Below are 20161 nucleotides of genomic sequence, written 5' to 3'. Positions count from 1 at the left end.
CATCCAAATGCATGTGCCCTTTACACACACTAGCTCAAGGTCTGCCGTCTCTGAACTGCCAGAACATGGAATGTTTGCAATTAACCTACATTCATCATATCACTAAAATAAGATTGTCTTTATGTTTCATTAATTTATTTGATTGGCTTTCTCCTCTGTAGTGTCATTTTCTGGGTATAGGGTTTCAGTTTTCAGCATTGAATGATTTTCAAAATAAACAGGTCTTCAAGGTGTTCTGAGTGTTTTAGCATGTTGCTATGCATTGACTCGGGTGTTTTAGTTTATAGCTAAGGCATTGCTTGGTGGTTGCTAGGGTCTATTTTATTAATTATCACAATTTTTATCAGGTTTTTGTGTCTATAATATTTTGTTTGTGCCTAGATATGGTTGATACAAGTCTATTTCAGGGGTCTGTGGCAGTTCTGCAGGGAATTGATCTCAAACTACTAAATCATATTACATCATATTTATATAATTAGTCACTTTCTTTTAATTTTTTTTTTTTAAAAAGAACTAATTGTGAGCAATATAGTGTAACCATAATGCCAATGCAGCAATATCTGCCTCATGTGTTTTTATATTATTGTTTTGTTATATGCTCTCTTTTTGATTTAAGATCCCTGTTCATATTACAGGCATTGTTTGACCTATTCACTTGCATGTAGTGTGGATGAAATTAATGAGGCTTTTTGAGAGCTGATAAGGTCAGAATGTTAGATATGCTGTGGTTCCTACATTATTTCTCTGGGTTTTCTAGTTTGAGTCATCAGTTTTGAGAGCTCATTTGTTATGGTCCGACATTGAGTGATAAGGTTTGTATAGCTGGTCCTTACTGGAAACCAGTGTACAGTCCACTTGGATGCTTCAAGAACACACTGTGTGCGCTTACTCAGCAGACTTGTAGCAACCTCTGTTTTTGAGCCTTTTGTCATGGAATAATCAGCTCTCCTGTAGAATCCCTGGATAGAGACACAAAGAGAGAGTGATGGCTTTGATGAAAGCCATTTTCTGTCGGTCATGTTGTTTCATGTACAGGCTAGCTGCAGGGGAGATCAGACTCCTTTTTCTGTTTGTACAAAGGTTACCAACTTTCAAAGCCTGCAAAGGGACTCATTCTGTAGTCCTGTGATGCCATGTTCTGATACACGATGGCAGATGGATATTAAGCAAAGCAAATCCACACACCAGAGGCAGTCAGACAAGATATACCCACAGGGGCTCATCTGAGCCTGATAAGACTGTTTGTTTACTGAGGAGAGATGCACTGGGTTTATGGAGTCGATGTGGGAGGGGTACGGGATGCTGTCTTGCTGGCAGTGGTGATGTGGATCCGGAAGCAAGCACTTAGCGGAAATGATGTTAGAGGGAGATGACTCTCCTCCAAAAAGAATGAGGTAATGCTGCTCATCTCTTCTCCTGCAGCTCATCTCCTCCTTGCTCACTTTACACATTGCACACACATACTGCCACCGCCCTGCCTGAGATTTATAATTTGACCTTTGATGAGGACTTGCTCTTGAGCTTCAGATTTGGTCATGTGGTCCAGAAACATACAATTATTACAGATCAAATACATCAGTAAACTAGCTATTATATATATATATATATATATATATAGTGTGAAATTTGTTTTATTTTTCCCAAATTTCCCAAAAAAATTCTGGATTGTATCTTTTTTTTTTTTTTTTTTTTTTTTTTTTTAATGGTTTAATTGAATTTTAATAATCAAAAATGATGTCTTATCAATCAAATTAATAAAACTATTAAATTTATTATAAAAATTGAATTAGATTTGATGAAACTAAAGAGATTGAACAACAAGCACTTGTGTGACGGGGTTATGAGATAGCCGCAACTTTAGTTTAAAAGAATACAAGGACATTTTTATTAGTCATAACTTCTGGAGAAAAATAGCACAGACACTGGACAAAGATGAAATGTTCTAGTGGGCGTTTGTCATCAGCCTGTGTTTGCACACATTTTCAAATGGAGTATACTTTGAAAGACTTCTCATTTGACGGTACACACAAAAAACGAAATATACTTTGGGCATTAATCTAATGAATGAATAATGCTTTAATAATTTTATTTAGCCTTTAAAATGTAATCAAAAAGAGTAATCAATTTTTTTTCATTTTTTGCACAACAGAGATTTACAGTTAGAAATTAAAGCATAAACTAAAAATTGTGTGATTGCATGATAATCCTTAAATGTTTTAATAAGCTATTATTATTATTTATTTGAGTACAAGTACATTCTACTGTACCATAGTAATACATTTTTATCATTTCTTCAAGATAAATTATTTTGGTGGATTGTAGTGATGACCTCTGAGTCTCTGTCTGTATCTATTGATATATTTATCAAATGAAATGGGGGAAAAAATTCTGGTGAAGTCAAATTTCAGAGCAGTTCTGGAGATGTTGTGGTTCATGTAGAGTGTCCTCGCATTGTAAAATTGCAGATGCTGAGAACACCACGAGCGTTATGCATTATACAGTAAATTCCATTTTTATGGCTGGACTCTGCGATTCTGTCTGCGTCTTCCACAACCTGGCCACTGTCAGATATTATAAAGACTCATTTTCTCAGATCAATGACTTAACATCCATTTTTATTAAACAAAATACATTACCAGGCCATTTTATTTTTTTTGTCACACAAATTTTCACATGTCCAGCATATAATCCTAGATGCTGATTGTGCTAAATGTGCCCATGTCGCCAAAAATGCTGTCTAGAAAGGCAGCTCTGCAGGTTTTAAGACTTTAGTTAGTTTAATGAAAACCCTCTCTTAGACCTGGGACACACTAGGCGATTTTCAAATCTTTACCGATTTTAAAACAGTGGGAGACCACAGACATGACAGTTTCAAATGATTTTTAGCATTATAATCCTCTGAACTAGGGCTTGCATAGACTAGTCGAGTAGTCAATAGGTCGACTACTTCAACCACTAGTCGGCACTATCGGAAACAATCGACTACTCGAGCGTGCATTAACCATAAATAAATTCAAAATGCGGACGTCACCAACAGACAACACGCATCAGATGTGGAAGTATTTCATCAAGGATGACAATATCGTAATTTGCCAACTCTTAGACTAAGACTACTTTAAAATACAACAGCAGCACGGCAGCTAAGCACAACTACCTACGATTGAAACATCCAACAACAAAGGCAAATGTTAGTGAGACGCACACCACGAAGCAAACGAGCATTGATAAATTCTGTAAGCAAATGTGACTCTCTAAAAGCGGACATTGCGTCTGAAATGAAAAGCGAGAATGTCTCTCTCACTACTGATCTCTTGATGCGCTTGTATTTCTAAATGCAAACCAGCGATCTATGAGCTCGACCAAAGACTGTGTGTGGGGAGAGAATGATAGCGGCGATGACTTGTGTTAGTCTATAAACTTTCTAGCCAGTTGAAGTAAGATTCTATTCGTTCTTGTTATTTAAACTTGGTAAATATTAAAGTTATTATTAAATTACTGTGTGCATGCAGCCATGCACATATAGTTTGCATATACGACGCGAATGTTAGGATTAAAATGTTGCGTGCAGCTATTTATTCGGATTTACTCTGTTACATGAAAATCAAAATATGTAACATCATAATTATAATGTTTTGAGTATACTTATGTAATTGTTGCATTAGGCTATGAATTAATAAACATTTATTGATAAGAACTATTTCATGTCTTTTCATTTAGAGTAGCAGGAACGACTAGTAGTTGAGTAACTCGAGTATTGTTTTGATAAGAATTCGACTAGCAGAAATCAGTAGTCGTGCAACCCCTACTCTGAACACACACACTAGATGATTCGACCGGACTGCTAGACCACGCGCTGCACCCCCCTGCCCTCATCGTTTAGGGGTGCAAATTGGGCTTAAAATCTTCAAGTGTGTGGCCAGCCTTAATTAAGAGTGTCTTCTGTTCCTTGTCTTCAGCATCCCTGCCCACTTGGGTTCATCGCCACTTTGCTTCTCTGCCTGCTCCTCGGTTTCCATGGAAACCAGCCCAAAGCCATGAGCACTCGTTTGTTCAGTGTCTTCTTTCCTTTTGCAATTTTCAGTACTGTTTCTTCTTTTTATTGGGTTTCAACTGTGCAGTTAGCAGTATCGTAAAACATAGCTCTTGTGGCTGGGTTTAATTGGGATCTGGGAATTTGAATGACGTGTTCAAAAGTGGTTGGTCAGGTGAGTGAGGACTAGCATGCACCCAAGGGTCTAAAAGTCATGGCACTTGACTTTACCTCATAATGGGAACTAATTTACAGTAATTTGTTATTGTTAAGAGACACTGTGCTTACTTGTTTACTTACGCCAGCACTGATCTTCAGTACTTTTCTGTCACCACATCATCCATGATGAAACACTGAAATGTCATCTTGTGGCCATCTTAATGATAACCTGAACATAGATTTAAAACACTTGACTGTGATTTCTGTGAAGTCACTTTGGTCACATACACACTACAGTTAAATATGGTTGTCACTTGACTTCGCAGTAGAATACTTGTCTTTGTAGCTCTTCTTTATTCAAGCATTTATTAAATGCGTCAAAGAAGCTCATAAGCAGAGTTTCACGTGGGCTGCTTAATGTGTTTTGACAGATTGCACTTGCTGTTCAATGATTTTTAGTATTGTTTTTCTCCAGCACATAACTTGCATTAACTGTTATATTCTTAGTTATATTCTTGTCTGTAAATGTTATGAGTTCATAAGAGTTTTTGGAAAAAATGTTTGTTGTAACAGCAACTGTTTAACAGTCACGCTAAACTTTCAAAGACTTCACTAAGAAAGCAAGCTTTGTCCATGTCAACCAGACAAAGTGTGATAATTGTATAAAAGTGTGCATATATTTATGCATATCGCTCCACAGTTCCAAGTGCAACTATGGAGCAATATGCATAAATGTGAAAGCTCGGACTCTCATGTAAAAAAAACAAAAAAACAAAAAAACACACATTTTAAAAATCTGCATAAAAATGCCTAAAGGCAGGAACACACCAAGCCGATGGTCGGCCGTCGGGCAGTTTTTCTTCGTCGGCCGACTACGTTTTCTCAGTGTGTTCCGCACCGTTGGCTGAAGTTGGTCCTCGTTGGCTTTTTTCGGCCGATTTGAAATATTGAATCGGCGTCGGAGCTCGTCGGTCCTTCAGGCCATCTGATCATTCTGATTGGCTGTTCAGCTATTGCCGCCTGCTGGTTCAGAAAGGCATTTCATCTCACGCAGGCGCAGAACTGACGTGCTACTTGGCCGTCAGCTGTTTAGCGTCGGTTTGGTGTGTCAGGGCAACTTTGGAGGAGGGGAGATATATAAACACAACAGAATGAATAAAAGTAAGTGATTTAAAAAAGAATTACGTTCCTTGTTGTTTGGCTCTTAAAAAAAAAAAAAAAAAAAAAATTGGCGCCTGTTTTTTCCCCCTATAGGAGCCAATGGCTCCTTAATAAGTTTTTTTTGTCTGGAGCCCTGGAAATGATGTTTTCATTATTGGTTATTATTGAATTTATTTTGAACTGCTGTCGTTCATGTTTTTTTGTATACAGCTGTATGATGGCAACATGTTTTTCAAAATTGTAATTGACTGCTGCATACACTCTACACAGAATGATTCACAGTATTCAGGGCTTTCACTCCTGCATTTAACTGTAGTTGTCACTCCAAAAACGTTCCAGAATGTACATGGCCATAATCATTACTGTTTTGTTTTGCTAAACTGCTCTGTTTGACTCACAAAGAAGCATTGTTGGTGAGCTGTGTCTCTAGGAAAGGTATCTGTTGAGCATGTCCCACTCAAAGCAGAGTAGAGTCACACACACATATGTCCCCTTCAGCATTAAGCAGTGTGTAGTTCATTCCTGCCGTCTGTCACATGAGATAACCTCTTTCCAACCTTGACTTTAATCAGAGCACCCTAACTGTCACAGACCGCAGTAGATATGGTGCTAGTGCTCTGTCACTTTATTGTCTGCCCCTTAGTGAAGTGGCCAGTTCACCAAATAGGTTACACACTGTGTATATATAATCATATCATTTATCTCCAACCATGCCACACCCAGAGTTTTTCCTCTGTCTGTGTGTGCTGTTAGACTCTTTGTTGTCTGGTCTTTAGATATTATAATTCTTTTTGTCTGTCTTGATTTTGATCTTGATTTAAGAATATATGTGCACAATGTGGCTGTCTCGCTGAAACAGCATTTCCATATTGGGCTGTGGATCCTTCTGCCATCACAATGCCAGGAAGAGTTTGGACAGCAGAGTGGCGTCTCTGACAGCCTTCTTTGTCTTCACTATCACCACCATCAATGAATATCTTCCGCTCACCACAGTCTTGCTGACTCCTCAGCAGCTCAGAATGTGTTGAAAACAGAGGTGGAGGCTTCCTTCTAAGAACTGACATATTCTTTCCCTATTAAAGTAAAAAGCGTTTGTAAAAGCTGTGAATGCAGAGCCATGTCACATTGCAACTGGCTTGCATGTTCAAGGGTAGCTTTCATTAAAGATTGTTGCTATATGCAAAGACAGAATTTCACTACAGATTTTTTTTTTTTGTGGACCCTAACATTTTTGTTTCCCGTAAAGGCATTTAGTTACATGCAGTCCTATTAGACAAGCTGCTCCACTTCACCGTCGTCTTCTCGTATTTCATAATTCAATTATTATTTGTAAAAAAAAAAAAAAAAAAAATTAAGCCATAAACTAGCGAATTTATACTGTCTCATTTTAAGATGTGAAATATATATTTTGCGATATACGCGAAATTACATATGGAAACGGCTCAAGTGCATATTTTTTTAGGGATACAACAAAACAGTTTTTAGGGATGACGTCATTACGCACACCATTTTATTTGTAAAAGGCCAATTGAATGGGAACAGCCTGTAGAAAGCAAATTTCGAAAACTTTTTTTATTTTTTATTTTTTATGCATATTGTCTAACAAAAGCTGGATGAAAACTTGGCTAGTGACGCTCAGGATCTGTTGCACCAAATCCTCCGCCATCGTCTCTTCAGTCATCTCTCCTTACTCTCATCAGTGGAATCCGACTCCTGCTGCACTGTTGCGACTCTGCAGCTTGTGCTGTATGGAGTGGAGCAGAAGTGTATAACTCAGTTTATAATTGTTGTTTGTTGTCCGACTGAACTAAATGGTTTTTATTGTGGGCAAGAAATGTGAATTTACAGTGGGCAAGTAATGTAATCGGTAAAGGCTGAGTAAAGCTGCGCTCAAACTATCAGCGACAAAGCAACACCTACACATTTCAATAGAGCTGGCGATTTCCACAAGCGACAGTGACTGTTGGTGACAGGATGTAGGCATGTCCAGTGTCGCGACAAAGTTGAGAAATGTTTAAAGGTGCCCTAGAACTTTTTTTTAAAAAGATGTAATATAAGTCTAAGGTGTCCCCTGAATGTGTCTGTGAAGTTTCAGCTCAAAATACCCCATAGATTTTTTTTTTTTTAATTCATTTTTTTAACTGCCTATTTTGGGGCATCATTATAAATGAGCCGATTCAGGGCTACTGGCCCTTTAATTCTCATGCTCCACGCCCACGGAGCTCACGCTTGCCTTGAACAGTGCATAAACAAAGTTCACACAGCTAATATAACCCTCAAATGGATCTTTACAGTGTTCATCATGCATGCGTCGGATTATGTGAGTATTGTATACTGTTATATTGTTTACATTTGATTCTGAATGAATTTGAGGCTATGCTGCGTGGCTAACGGCTAATGCTACACTGTTGGAGAGATTTATAAAGAATGAAGTTGTGTTTATGCATTACACAGACTGTAAGTGTTTAATAATGAAAATAGCGACGGCTCTTGTCTCCGTGAATACAGTAAGAAACGATGGTAACTTTAACCACATTTAACAGTACATTAGCAACATGCTAACGAAACATTTACAAATATCACTAAAAATATCATGATATCATGGATCATGTCAGTTATTATTGCTATTATTATCTGCCATTTTTCGCTATTGTTCTTGCTTGCTTACCTAGTCTGATGATTCACCTGTGCAGATCCAGATGTTACTGGCTGCCCTTGTCTAATGCCTTTCATAATGTTGGGAACATGGGCTGGCATATGCAAATATTGGGGCGTACACCCCGACTGTTACGTAACAGTCGGTGTTATGTTGAGATTCGCCTGTTCTTCGGAGGTCTTTTAAACAAATGAGATTTATATAAGAAGGAGGAAACAATGGAGTTTGAGACTCACGCAAATGAAGAGCGACTATTAACGCAGCTTAACACCAACTACTGCAGCAAACCTGTGTGTATTTATAATGTGTATATATGTACGTGTGTTTTTATTGTTATCGGTAATATTGCAATAGCTTACCCTTTGCAACTGGATAAATCTAAAATAGTTGTACACTAATGCTCTTTTCAGGTTTTGATGTTTCTGTTTTGGATGACTTGTAATCAGATATACTGCCTTCATAAATGTATTTTTAAGGGCACATCTTTGGGTCAGTACTGAAATTTACTGAGCAATTTGCATATCAGTGTTTTTTCCCTGCACCCTCTTTATCAAACCTGATTCACCATGAAAGCATACAGAGTTTTCCATGAGCAGTTGTTTTGTCTCTCATAACGAAATTCCAATGTACCACTGTCTGAATATGTGCTCAGACTCACAAGTTCTTTCAGTTGTGTCAAAAGCTCTTACCGCAGCTCTTTTCTTAATCCACAATCATAAGCCTGGTTATCAAGAGAACTAATTAGGCTTTTCTTTGTTTTTCAGAAACCGAGCGATAGCTGATTACCTTCGTTCCAATGGATATGAAGAGGCATATTCAGTTTTCAAAAAGGAGGCAGAATTAGACATGGTGAGTGTGGGAACCCCCCTCTATCTAAACCCCCAGTCAAACCAATATTTCTTAATTTGAAGTATTCCCCTTTTAATTGGTGCCTCTGTATGAGGTTGTGACTGACAGCGCACGTGCTGAATTAAGGCAGTGCAGAGATAATTATGATGTGTGGCAGATGTAAAACCCAATGCTCCCTGTTGTCTAAGCGATGGTTCACACTGATAAAGGGGACAGTCTCTCCATTATCACAGGATAGACCAAGAGAATTACTGAAATTCAGCAGAAAACGGTTCTGCGTAATATGCCGTCTGGAAATGCGAGAGCTCTTGTTTGAAAACACGCTTGGTTGGACAGAAGATAAACTGTTTATTTTCTTTGTACAGGGAAGAAAGAGGATGAATTATTGATCAGATTTGTTGACCGAGAGGTGGTCTATGGTGCTAAAAGCTCCCTTTAATTAACCAGAATGCTATTAACATGGCTTCATTTAGCAGAAGAGATCTCATTATCGATCCTTCCAGCTGTTAAGATATTCTGAGAGGTGGCAGGGCTTTGTGACTTTAGGCATAACTGTAGATGAAGAGTGGCTCTCTGAGGGCTGGAGGGAGCTGATGGACTGTCAGATGGGAGTGATTAGAGGCTGGCATGGCTGATGGGGCTGGTACATTGGCCGCCGCACGTGGCAGAGGGTCCAGGCAGATGGTGGATCAGACCTTTGCAGAGGCTTTAAATGCCCCTCTCCCTCAGAGACACATGACACGACCCCTCTCACTCCACTTCACTCATCACAGTAACGGCACCTGTTCTGCTGGACACCTCTGATATATTACTCCAAAAAAGCCTCTCTTTCTCTTTGTCTGCCACATCCTTTTTTTTTTTCATCATCCATAGATCTGGGAGCTGTCTTATGCTTTTGCATTTTTGATGGTTAGAGACCAGTCTTGTGAAGCAAAACCGTGTGTACACTTCTTTCAGCAAGCAGAACCTTCATATTGCTCTCCGGCTTGCGTGTTTAAAAACACAACCATAAGAATGTCTAATGTTAGGGTTTACACATAATTACTCTTGTTGGATTTTCATACTTCAGAATTAGACTGAATAAGAATTAGCCCTGAATAAAGTGGAATTGTGAATGAAGATTATGATACACAGCAGTAAAACCAACCATCATGGCAAGCGTTGGCTGTTCCAGCCTCTGATATTCCTGTTCTGTATGATTAAGAGGAGAATAATTTATTATTATTATTTATACATATGAAACCTAAGTTATACCTCCCATCCCTAAAGACATTGTTACTACTGTAGTTATTCGTGCTGGTTTGTTGATTGGAGAATGCTAATGAGATTCATTTATGTCTCAAATTGAAAACTAAATGTGACTTATAGAAAGGTCTAGTTAGTGCCAGGCACCCTAAAGTTAATTTTTCACAGTGCAGTGTTTGTATAAATGTAATCTTGGTAAGCTCTCTTTGTCTGCCAGAGATTAACCCATGTGAAGGGATTTAGAGGGACTTTACAGTTGCCACTGGGGTGATAGGTGTATGCTTCCCTTTTTGCTTAAGGCCGTATGAAATTCTTGTATTTCTTTAATGCAGTGTGTTGTGTAAAGTTTCTGTAATCTTTTGTCTCCAGAATGAGGAATTGGATAAGAAGTATGCAGGTCTTTTGGAAAAGAAATGGACATCAGTCATCAGATTACAGAAAAAGGTTTGTGCATTTCATATTTAATGCAAATCCTATTAGGAATCATGGAGGCAGCCTTGACTCATTGACTATTCATGCTCTAAAATGGCAGAAGTTTGGGTTTAGAAACGGAAACGCTGTGTTTCAGCTACAGCAACTGTAATCCAAAGTGTCACCATTCATTTAATTTGATGTGTGTAATGATGAGTTTTACACATTGTGCCTTCTGCTAGGTGATGGAATTAGAATCAAAACTGAATGAGGCAAAAGAGGAGATTACTTTAGGTGGGCCAGTTGGACAGAAGCGAGACCCCAAAGAATGGATCCCCCGTCCCCCTGAGAGATACGCCCTGAGCGGCCACAGGAGTCCTGTCACCAGAGTCATTTTTCATCCTGTTTTCAGCGTCATAGTCTCTGCCTCAGAGGACGCGACAATAAAGGTGAGTTCTTCTGTATCTTCGGTGGCGTTATCAAGCACACTGTGTGCATGGTGTACATCTCATACCCCTAAAACTGACCTTGCATTTGTTACATTGGTATGATCAAATCTTGATATACAGTGTGAAAATGGCCCATCAAATTTAGTCTCACCTGCTTCGCTGACTGACATAATTGCAGCATCTTGCCTTGAATGAGCTGTAAATTTGACAGCAGGCAGCCACTGTCCTCCTTTTTTTTTTTTTTTTTTTTTTTTTTTTTTCTTGACTTGGTCATACAGGGGCTCTTGAGACACACAATATACACAAGTCTGCACAAGCATTGTGACATTCCCGTGGTAATAAGCCCTGTTTCTGCCTGCCTTCTATTCAAAATAGAGCCCAGCAACTCTACAGACAACCTAAGTCTAAACCTATTTATAGCCACTTATTAAGGTGTTTTTTTTTTTTTTTTTTGCCAAGAGGGAAGGTTTTCACACTTTAGATCAGCCAAAAATTCAGAGATATAATATATGAAAGGCACCCCCTTCTACATGTTCTGTTTTATTTTTGGAATTAGTCCCACAAAGGGTTTCTCTCTCTCTTTTCTTTTTTTTCCTGGACTCTTGCTTTTTGAGTGATTCATCTTCTGCCTTAGTGCTGGCAGCTATGGCCACCAACCTGAGTCTGTGCCCCCTCCTCCTGTGCCCTAGTTTTGTACTTGGTGCTATTAAACCCTTCTCTAAAATCCCCAGTCCTCCTTAACATGGGCAGCCCTCAACCAGGTAGCTAGAGCTAGTCCAAATATATTCTTTCCCATTCTCTCCATCCACATATTCATTGCTAATTATCAGGGAGCCTGAAGCTGCATAGCCAGATGCTTTTTTTTCTCACCTGTGCTAAGTGTAATATGTGGTAAGGCGACTGTGGCAGGTCTTTTTTTACTTCAGTTTTTACTTTCATGTTGATCAGCAGTTTGACAGCTTTCCTTTTTGGCTCTTGACAAGACTGAATCAGTCAGTGTTTGCAATTCAGGTTTGCAGTTCAGTTACAAGCACAAGTATGTTTTGTTTTTTTCTCATTTTTTTTCTTTTTTCAGACTGTGATATTTTATACATGCGCATGAACATATGACATGCGCTCAAACATGCAGTCTTTTCTTTCATCTCCACAATTTATCTGAAACGTCAACACTCTATTCTAAAAAAAAAAAAAAAGCACTCTGTTCATGCAGCACTGCATGGGTAATTTCAGCATGCTCTTTTATTTTTCTGTTCCCTTTCTTTTGAAGCCTAGTTATTTAGTCTTGGTTCAGCCTCTGTTTTTCAAATAAAAAATGAACTGGTTTTTAGGGATGCACAATATATCGGGACTATATCTGTTATCAGCTAAAATGTATTTATTGAATATCAAAAATTTAATTGTGCATGCTGATTACCTTTGTTTTTACATTTAGATTACCTTTGCTGATATCTAACATGCTCAATAACATCTAATACTCAAGTTGATCTTTAAAAACATAATTTTATAATTCTGTTAAATGTAATCTTTAGTAAATCTTTTAATTTTTAAAACTATGCTATGTGATGCTTAAATTCTAAATTGCTTTAAGTGTTTTATCTCTAATTATATTTAGGCAAAGTAGTATATAATTTCAGTATTGGCCATTTATCGGTTGTCAGCCATAACATGGCTGGATGTTCTCCATTCATTTTAACCAATAAAAAACAAGTGCAGCTTTCAGAACCGACGTTCTTTTCATTTTTATAGTTTACTTAAAGCAAATACTATAGCATTTTTTTAATGACGCACGTCGAGTGTGCATCAATGTAATACATTAACGTGAGAGCGCATCAATGCAATGTGCAGCACGAATCTCTCCACAACACTCACGCACTCTCAGTAGTGTCCTCGTGCCTCTACTCTGGCTCAATTATTACGTGTGCACGTTCGGTTATGGACAGTTTGGCTGTGGGCACCAACCGGCAGAAACATAAATTGCAGCCAAAGTGCAAAACCACTGCAGCCAAAGCGCGAAAGCACGTTTGAATTTAGCAGTGAACGTTCTGATATTACCGGTGTTGTCGTACGCTTCAAAGGGTTAAAATCTATCGCCTTTCATATCTTTATGGACATTCTAACTGCATTCTATAGGCTATATCATGCAGAGATGTTCCCCTGCATTATATTCATCATCAGTCAACTGTATGAAATGTCAGATGACCTATGTTGGTCTGGGGGGGGGCAAGTGTGTTAAATGTGTTAAATTTAACGCTTTTATTTTTTTTTCCGTAATTAATCTAGTTAATGGATTAAACTCCCAGCCCTATTTTTTTTGTTTTGTTATAAAGGTGTTTTTTGATGATCATGGACATACAGACAGACCAAATGAAGGCAGATATAAGTCCTTGCTATAGTATACACTCTATAATAGTATTGCAGTCTCAGCTACATGGTTAAAGCTTACGTGCTTGACTGACCCAGGTGTGCCACATCAGGCTTTTCTTGTGCATGTTTTCTATCAGAACACGACTGGTTGAGTTCAGTCTCCCCCTTTGGAAGCAGGAGACAGATAAGCAGGTGGAGGGGCTTCTGTCACCGGCCCCCTATGTAGCAGACAGAGCTTATCCCTGTGTGTCTGGCTGCCGCCTAGAAACTGCTGAAACCTGATCTTCACATTAAGCCCTGAGGCTGTTTATCATACTGCTGCATCCAGGCGAACAAGCAGAAAACATTTGCCTCACTTCACAAAAATGCTTTAATGATAAAGAAAATGATGAAAACCGAATTTTAGGGTAAACTTGATGTCAAAATATTCTGCCATAATTTTGCTTGGAGTGCAGTAGATATTGTAAGGTTACTGTGGGATGAAATTCTGACAGGCTGATAAAGACTGAACGAGGAAACGTTTACACCATAGATTAGATCCAGAGGGCATTCTGGCGTGTTTGATGGGGTTTAAAAGCTGGCTGCATTACAGATGTTTCACTGAATACATAATAGCTGCTACAAGCCCAAACCTGCCTTTTAATTTATTACCTTATCATTACAAGCTGCCAAACGAGTTAATGGCTTTTTTTATTATTGAAAAGATGCTCATCTTGGGCTAAAACATGTGTTTTGTATCTGATCCAGGTATGGGATTATGAAACGGGTGACTTTGAGCGGACCCTCAAGGGCCACACAGACTCGGTGCAGGACATTTCCTTTGACCATTCTGGAAAGCTGCTAGCCTCCTGTTCAGCAGACATGACCATTAAGCTCTGGGACTTCCAGGGCTTTGAGTGTATCAGGACCATGCACGGTGAGGATGGTGTCATATGTTGTCATTGGTTCTGGGAACTGTTAGGAGTAGTGAGGTGTCTCAGGGGGGAATAGAGTGTCAGGAGGCAGGTGTTGAACGCAGCTCATTAATGTGCCAGCTTGCCAACGCATCCATAAGAGAGATTCTTCCTGTATTAGAAGCCAGCCTTTAACACAAATATTACTGTGCTGTTTATGAAGGTTTATGTTGGGTTATTTTATATTATTAATAATAATAATAATAATTATTTTTATTTTTATTTTTTTTTATTTATTTATTTTAATCCTATAAAAATATTTGCATGTAATAGATTTAAGCTTAAGATTTGTTCTTAGAACATTTTGACATTAATTTTTTTTCCCCCACTCCACGAAAGTGAGAGATCCTGTCCTAAGAAAGCCATTCCTTAGGCTGTGCCCTTGTTTAAAATCCTAATTGCTTGATAAATTTTAATAGCTTATTTTGAAATGGAGGTCTTCAGGCTTTTCATATGGGAGATCACACCACAAGTGAATTTACATTTTATCTTACGGGTGTTTATTATGTCAACATATCTTTCCAAGTGTTAGATGGATAGTTAACACTTAAAGTGTCATGAAACCCCCCATTTTATCTTGGGTCATATTTCACCACAGGTTTGGAAAAGCGCAAAAACAGTCGGTGTGAAAAGCTGCGAAGGGAAGCGGGGATGGGCACGCAACTGTCTGCAATACAGCCACTTATATTTCATATATTTCATTATTTTTCAAAACCTCGCTAATGCACACAGCAATTTACAGTTTCATGCTAAAAATGCACAAATATTTATACTGTTTTAGAAGCTCACAATACAAGCCAAATACACATAATAAATGCACGTTTGCAGTGATGATTCAAGAATAGGTCATCTGGTTGGTTACCAGTGAGGATGGATGGTGTGGATGTGCCCTATCATTTGTCATGCATAATACATAAATGTTTAACATGTCAAAAAACATCTTTTAATGTTTCACGATGAAAACTAATCAAGTGTTCTCAGAGTTTCCCCTCAAGTCATTTGTAATCCATATCAAAATTGTGTAAATCCTGAGTGGTTATAATCCAAATAACGTGTGTGACAGCTTGTAATATGCACAAATCCAAAGGCTTGTAATTTACACCCATCACTAAAGCTGGCATGATGCCCTGAGACTAGGGTAGACTGTTCTAGCGCAGTCTATCTTTGAAGAGGTGGCAAAGGAACCCCCCTACCTTCTGTTTGCAAGTCCCCCTTCTGCTCGCGCTCGCGCTCTCGCTCTCTTTCTCTCCCCGACTCGCTTCGTGGGTCGGCTGCTTTAGCGGAAGATTAGGAGATTTGGACAGCAGTTTAATTATCCTCTTTGAGACGAGATAACATTTTATGGTGTGTCCCCCCCTCCATATTTAAGACTGCTTTTTCTAGGCTACTTAGTTTCATCATCTATTCAGGAGCTTAAAAATGGCGTCCTGTGTAATTAGCTCATCTCTTTCCCTGCACACTGAGAACAAAGCAGCCCAAGGCAAATTAGCAGCTTATTCTCCATTAAATTGTTCAATGTGTTTTAAACCTTAACTGCACATTGTCAGACATTAATGTGCATGACTGTTTGATTTGTATTGTAGAAATTTGTATATTATGCACTGATTCGAGAATTTAATTCAATGCATCCATCTCAGACACTGCTGGTTCTTCATTGGATGACAATTTCAGGACAGTTTGGAAGATAAGATACTTAACTCTTTACTGACTTTTTTATTTTTTTTCAGGGCATGACCATAATGTTTCATCTGTAGCTATTATGCCCAATGGAGATCACATAGTTTCTGCCTCAAGGGATAAAACCATTAAAATGTGGGAGGTGGCTACTGGGTAAGTCATTTAGCAAATGTTGTATGTAGGTTTCATCCTTTTTATTTTGAGATTTCTTAATCTGCATATTGGTTAAAAGTCCTGGGCTGCTAAAACAAAGGTGCCTAACCATAGCTTGCTCCAACAGAACAGTCCTTTCAGTTACTGTATTGAGTTTCTTCAGCTGAAAAGCACCTGTGCAAATGTTGTACAAGTAACAAAGCAACATTTTGCTTTCTAAGCAGTTTTTCATGTTGTAATGGTCAGATGTGACTTGCAAACAGATGTGACAAGCATGCAGATATTAGTTAATACCTGAAATGTTCTTGACAATAATAAATGTGGTTAAATCTGTGTTTGTTTGAAATACTCAACAGGTACTGTGTGAAGACATTCACTGGCCACAGAGAGTGGGTGCGCATGGTGCGGCCCAACCAGGATGGGACCCTGATCGCCAGTAGTTCTAATGACCAAACTGTGCGCGTTTGGGTGGTGGCCACAAAAGAATGCAAGGCAGAGCTGCGTGAGCATGAGCACGTGGTGGAGTGCATTTCTTGGGCCCCTGAAAGCGCTCATCCCACCATCCTAGAGGCAACTGGCTCAGAGGTGAGAGCACTAACTGAAAATTAGGGGGGAAATACTCTAGCAGTTGTGATGGCAAATATTGGTACCATTTAGTATGTTCAATAATTTTAGATGCTTTCTGAAACTACTTTGGTTAAAAGATTTCAAAGTAATGCTTTAGTATTTATAATGGCAAGTATTATCAATAAAGTTAAAGACTATCATTTAATATGCATGATAATTATAATTATAGGTAACAGGTAATTGCTTGAATGTCCGTAATTTTTTTGAACCTCTTCTTGGATTGTTTTTGCTATAGTAATTAGTGATGGACAGTAAAGTTTTTTTTTTACTTTGTTTCTGTACTTGAGTACATTTCGTCAATTATCTGTACTTTATCAGAGTATTTTTATTTTGGTAAACATTTACTTCACATTTCCAAAGTGTACTAGCATACATTTTACTCCTACATTATATAAAAAATATATTGTGCCTTGTTATTTCAAACTCAGTGAATTTGTCAACTAGAAAGCAATGTTTGATTCATGAATGAGCTGATTCTTTCAATGAACCCGTTGAAACAGTTCAAGTTTTTAAGTCAACATCTGATCCAATGGTCCAGTTAAGAGCGAGTCATTGTGTCTGACTCAAAATGAGCCAACAATAAAAGAAAATTGCATTTCCAAGCGAAACAATATATTAATTTTGCTTGGAAATGCAAATGGGAGTTTTGCGTGAGGGCAAAAGATTTTGCCATGTTGACAAACATAAAGCTTTTTATTTTAAAAGTGACTTTTGTGTGAGGTTCATAAATCGCTACACTATTGACAATAGACAATGGACCTTTTTTGCCTGCAAAGTTTTGCTTATGTGATAGTATGTTAATGCCGGACTTTAGTATTGATTATTGTAAATGAAAATCATATTTAGGTTTGTTCTTTGCATTTTTTTTGTGTACTTGTGATTTGTGTACTTCATCCACCACGGGTAACTAGTAATTGTAACATGTAATATGCACAACATGGGGTACAGTAAAATACCAGGTAAAAATAATTTTACAAAAGTCTACTTCAGATTCTACAAGAAACCAGCTCTCAGGTGTAATTACAGGTCAACGGGAAATTTTTTCCACTTTTAACCTTTTATTTTAAAAAATTGGTTTGAATAAATGGTTCTTTGTTTTTGTAAATAATCCATCATTTTTTCATTTTCATATTGGTCTCTTCTTTGCTGTGCTCTGTAAATACATTTTGATAGTCCTTTTGATTTTCAACTGACGATCTAAATTTGTCATGTACAATGATTTGAAATAGACCATGAAATGACATGGGTGGGATTAACACTTGATGGCCTGAGGTGAAGAACGTACCATTTGGATTTTTTGCCAGTCTTATGATCAACCGTGTCCAATTTAATCTTTATCTGATGAAAAATTAGCCCTCACAGCATGTGGAATACAGCCTTAAAACCCTCACAGTAATTACTATTGTGTAAAGAACTTTCTCCTCAATATTGAAAGAGTAACATTATTTTGTCTTGTTGAACCTGTTCAGGTGGAATTAACACTCTCTTGACATCAGTAACTCTGTCACAGATGTCAATTACAAAGCCTTGTATGTCATTACAGCAGCTTTGTGTAAAGGTATAAATGTGCCTGAACACACGGTCTGAGCATGCCAGCCTCTCAGCAAGAGCAATTTTCACACTCCCCCTCGAGCAGAGTTGGCCTTTAACCATAAATATTCATCTCTACACACACGCTCTCTGTGAGATGTTATACATCAGTAGCTGTTTCCATCCAAAGTTTGAATTTAACTTGGTGCTTTATTTGCAAATGTTTTATGCGATAATTTTTCACAAATTTCCATCCATTGAGTTGGAAGAGAGGAAAATCGTAACTTCCTGATAAACTGCCATCAAATATCACCAAGAAAAATGGAAGTGGCTGCAGTAGTAGAAGTCACTGTGGGTCTTCTTTCTTATACATTTAATTTAGCGCAGTCATGTAATCTTGCTTTCGGAGGCGGATGCCTGCTGTTTGGGAACACAGTTGTGTAAAGTCCCCGATATACTGCTGAGAGCAACGTTTAGATGAATATGTAAATATGTGCTGCTCTCTTTCTTCACAATAACAAAATAAACACAAAAATTACAGCAGTTAAGACCGCATCTGGTAATAGCGATGTGGAAGTGTGCATGAGCTCTGCAATTCGACATTCCAGTCAAGTAAAGTCGTCATGTTTATTTATATAGCATTTTATACAATAGAATGCTTTAAACCCAACAGCTTTACAGTATTAAACGTGAAAAACAGTGTCAGTATTGCTTTCAATTAGAATTACACTTCAGTTTCTACTATAAAGCAGCTCTCCAGTGTTTGTTTTCACTCATAGACGTCTGACCTCAATGGACTCAACAGAGAAAATAAACCAGAGAAGGTTTCCAATTTTAAGAAGGCAGAGCTTCAGCGCATGCCTACATATTACATAATCGACAAGGACCAATGGTAGTTTGACAGTGTTTTCTGGAAAGCTTGCTTTGGCAAGCTGTTATGAACTCCCAAAACGAACTTTGTTTTGGCCTGATTGTGTTTGAAATGACTTGCCATAACAGTTCGTTCTTCAGTTTTTCTCGAAGTATATCGGAGCCTTAAAAGTTCACCCAAAAATATAAATTCGAGCTATTAAAAATATAAATTACTCACCCTCATATCATTCCAGACCCGTAAGGCTATAATTCCTCTTCAGAACACATGAATTTGTACTAAACCTCCCCAGCATTGGTTCAAATGCTCTTTTTGCTGTTTTGTTTTGACAGACCAAGAAGAGCGGGAAACCTGGTCCTTTCCTGTTGTCTGGTTCCAGAGACAAGACGATCAAGATGTGGGATGTGAGCATTGGCATGTGCCTTATGACACTGGTGAGTCGGTCTAGTAAAATTAGTGTGAGTCTGCAGTGCAGAATGTAACTTTTTGAGAAGCTTTATTCTTTTTAAATCTGAATCTTTTTGTTTGGCGTCTTCTTCAGGTTGGCCATGATAACTGGGTCCGTGGGATTCTTGTGCACCCTGGAGGAAAGTTTATTGTGAGCTGTGCTGATGACAAGACTTTGAGGATCTGGGACTACAAAAATAAGCGCTGCATGAAGACCTTGAGTGCCCATGAACATTTTGTTACCTCTCTGGGTAAGTGGCCGTATATACACTAATCTTCTCTCACTGGTTTCTGATGTTGTTTGAAATGCTTATCAGTTGTTTTGATGACCAAGGAAAGGTATAGATGCCTTTTAGAAGTGTACAGAGCATCCTTACTTCCCCAAAGAGTGATTTCTCAGGTTAGATGGAGTTTGTAACTCTACAAAAGGTAGTCCTGTCAGCCGTTGGCAGCATATTCAGAGAGGACGCTGAACCCTCCAGTCTTTTAACTGCTTGCGTCCAGATCTTTTCAGTGGATCAAGGCACTGAAGCTCTCTAGAGATACTTGATGTTATTCAGCCAGCTCCCCTGTAGGCTC

The 20161-nt window shown here is 38.3% G+C and overlaps 1 protein-coding gene across 2 annotated transcripts in view; it reads left to right on the top strand.

Annotated features, from left to right (window-relative positions):
* pafah1b1a (platelet-activating factor acetylhydrolase 1b, regulatory subunit 1a) overlaps nt 1–20161 on the top strand; it is a 36629-nt gene that overhangs the window by 12429 nt on the left and 4039 nt on the right. For both annotated transcript variants that reach the window (XM_048160487.1, XM_048160488.1), the window contains exons 3-10: nt 8771–8855; nt 10470–10544; nt 10754–10960; nt 14072–14240; nt 16005–16107; nt 16464–16692; nt 19468–19569; nt 19677–19833. In XM_048160487.1, the coding sequence (XP_048016444.1) occupies nt 8771–8855; nt 10470–10544; nt 10754–10960; nt 14072–14240; nt 16005–16107; nt 16464–16692; nt 19468–19569; nt 19677–19833 (1127 nt within the window). The remainder of the gene's footprint in view (nt 1–8770; nt 8856–10469; nt 10545–10753; nt 10961–14071; nt 14241–16004; nt 16108–16463; nt 16693–19467; nt 19570–19676; nt 19834–20161) is intronic.

This window comes from Megalobrama amblycephala, linkage group LG16 (genome assembly GCF_018812025.1).
Source record: "Megalobrama amblycephala isolate DHTTF-2021 linkage group LG16, ASM1881202v1, whole genome shotgun sequence".
NCBI lineage: Eukaryota > Metazoa > Chordata > Actinopteri > Cypriniformes > Xenocyprididae > Megalobrama > Megalobrama amblycephala.
Note: the sequence above shows the minus strand (reverse complement) of the source record. Positions and strands in the feature narration are given on the sequence as shown.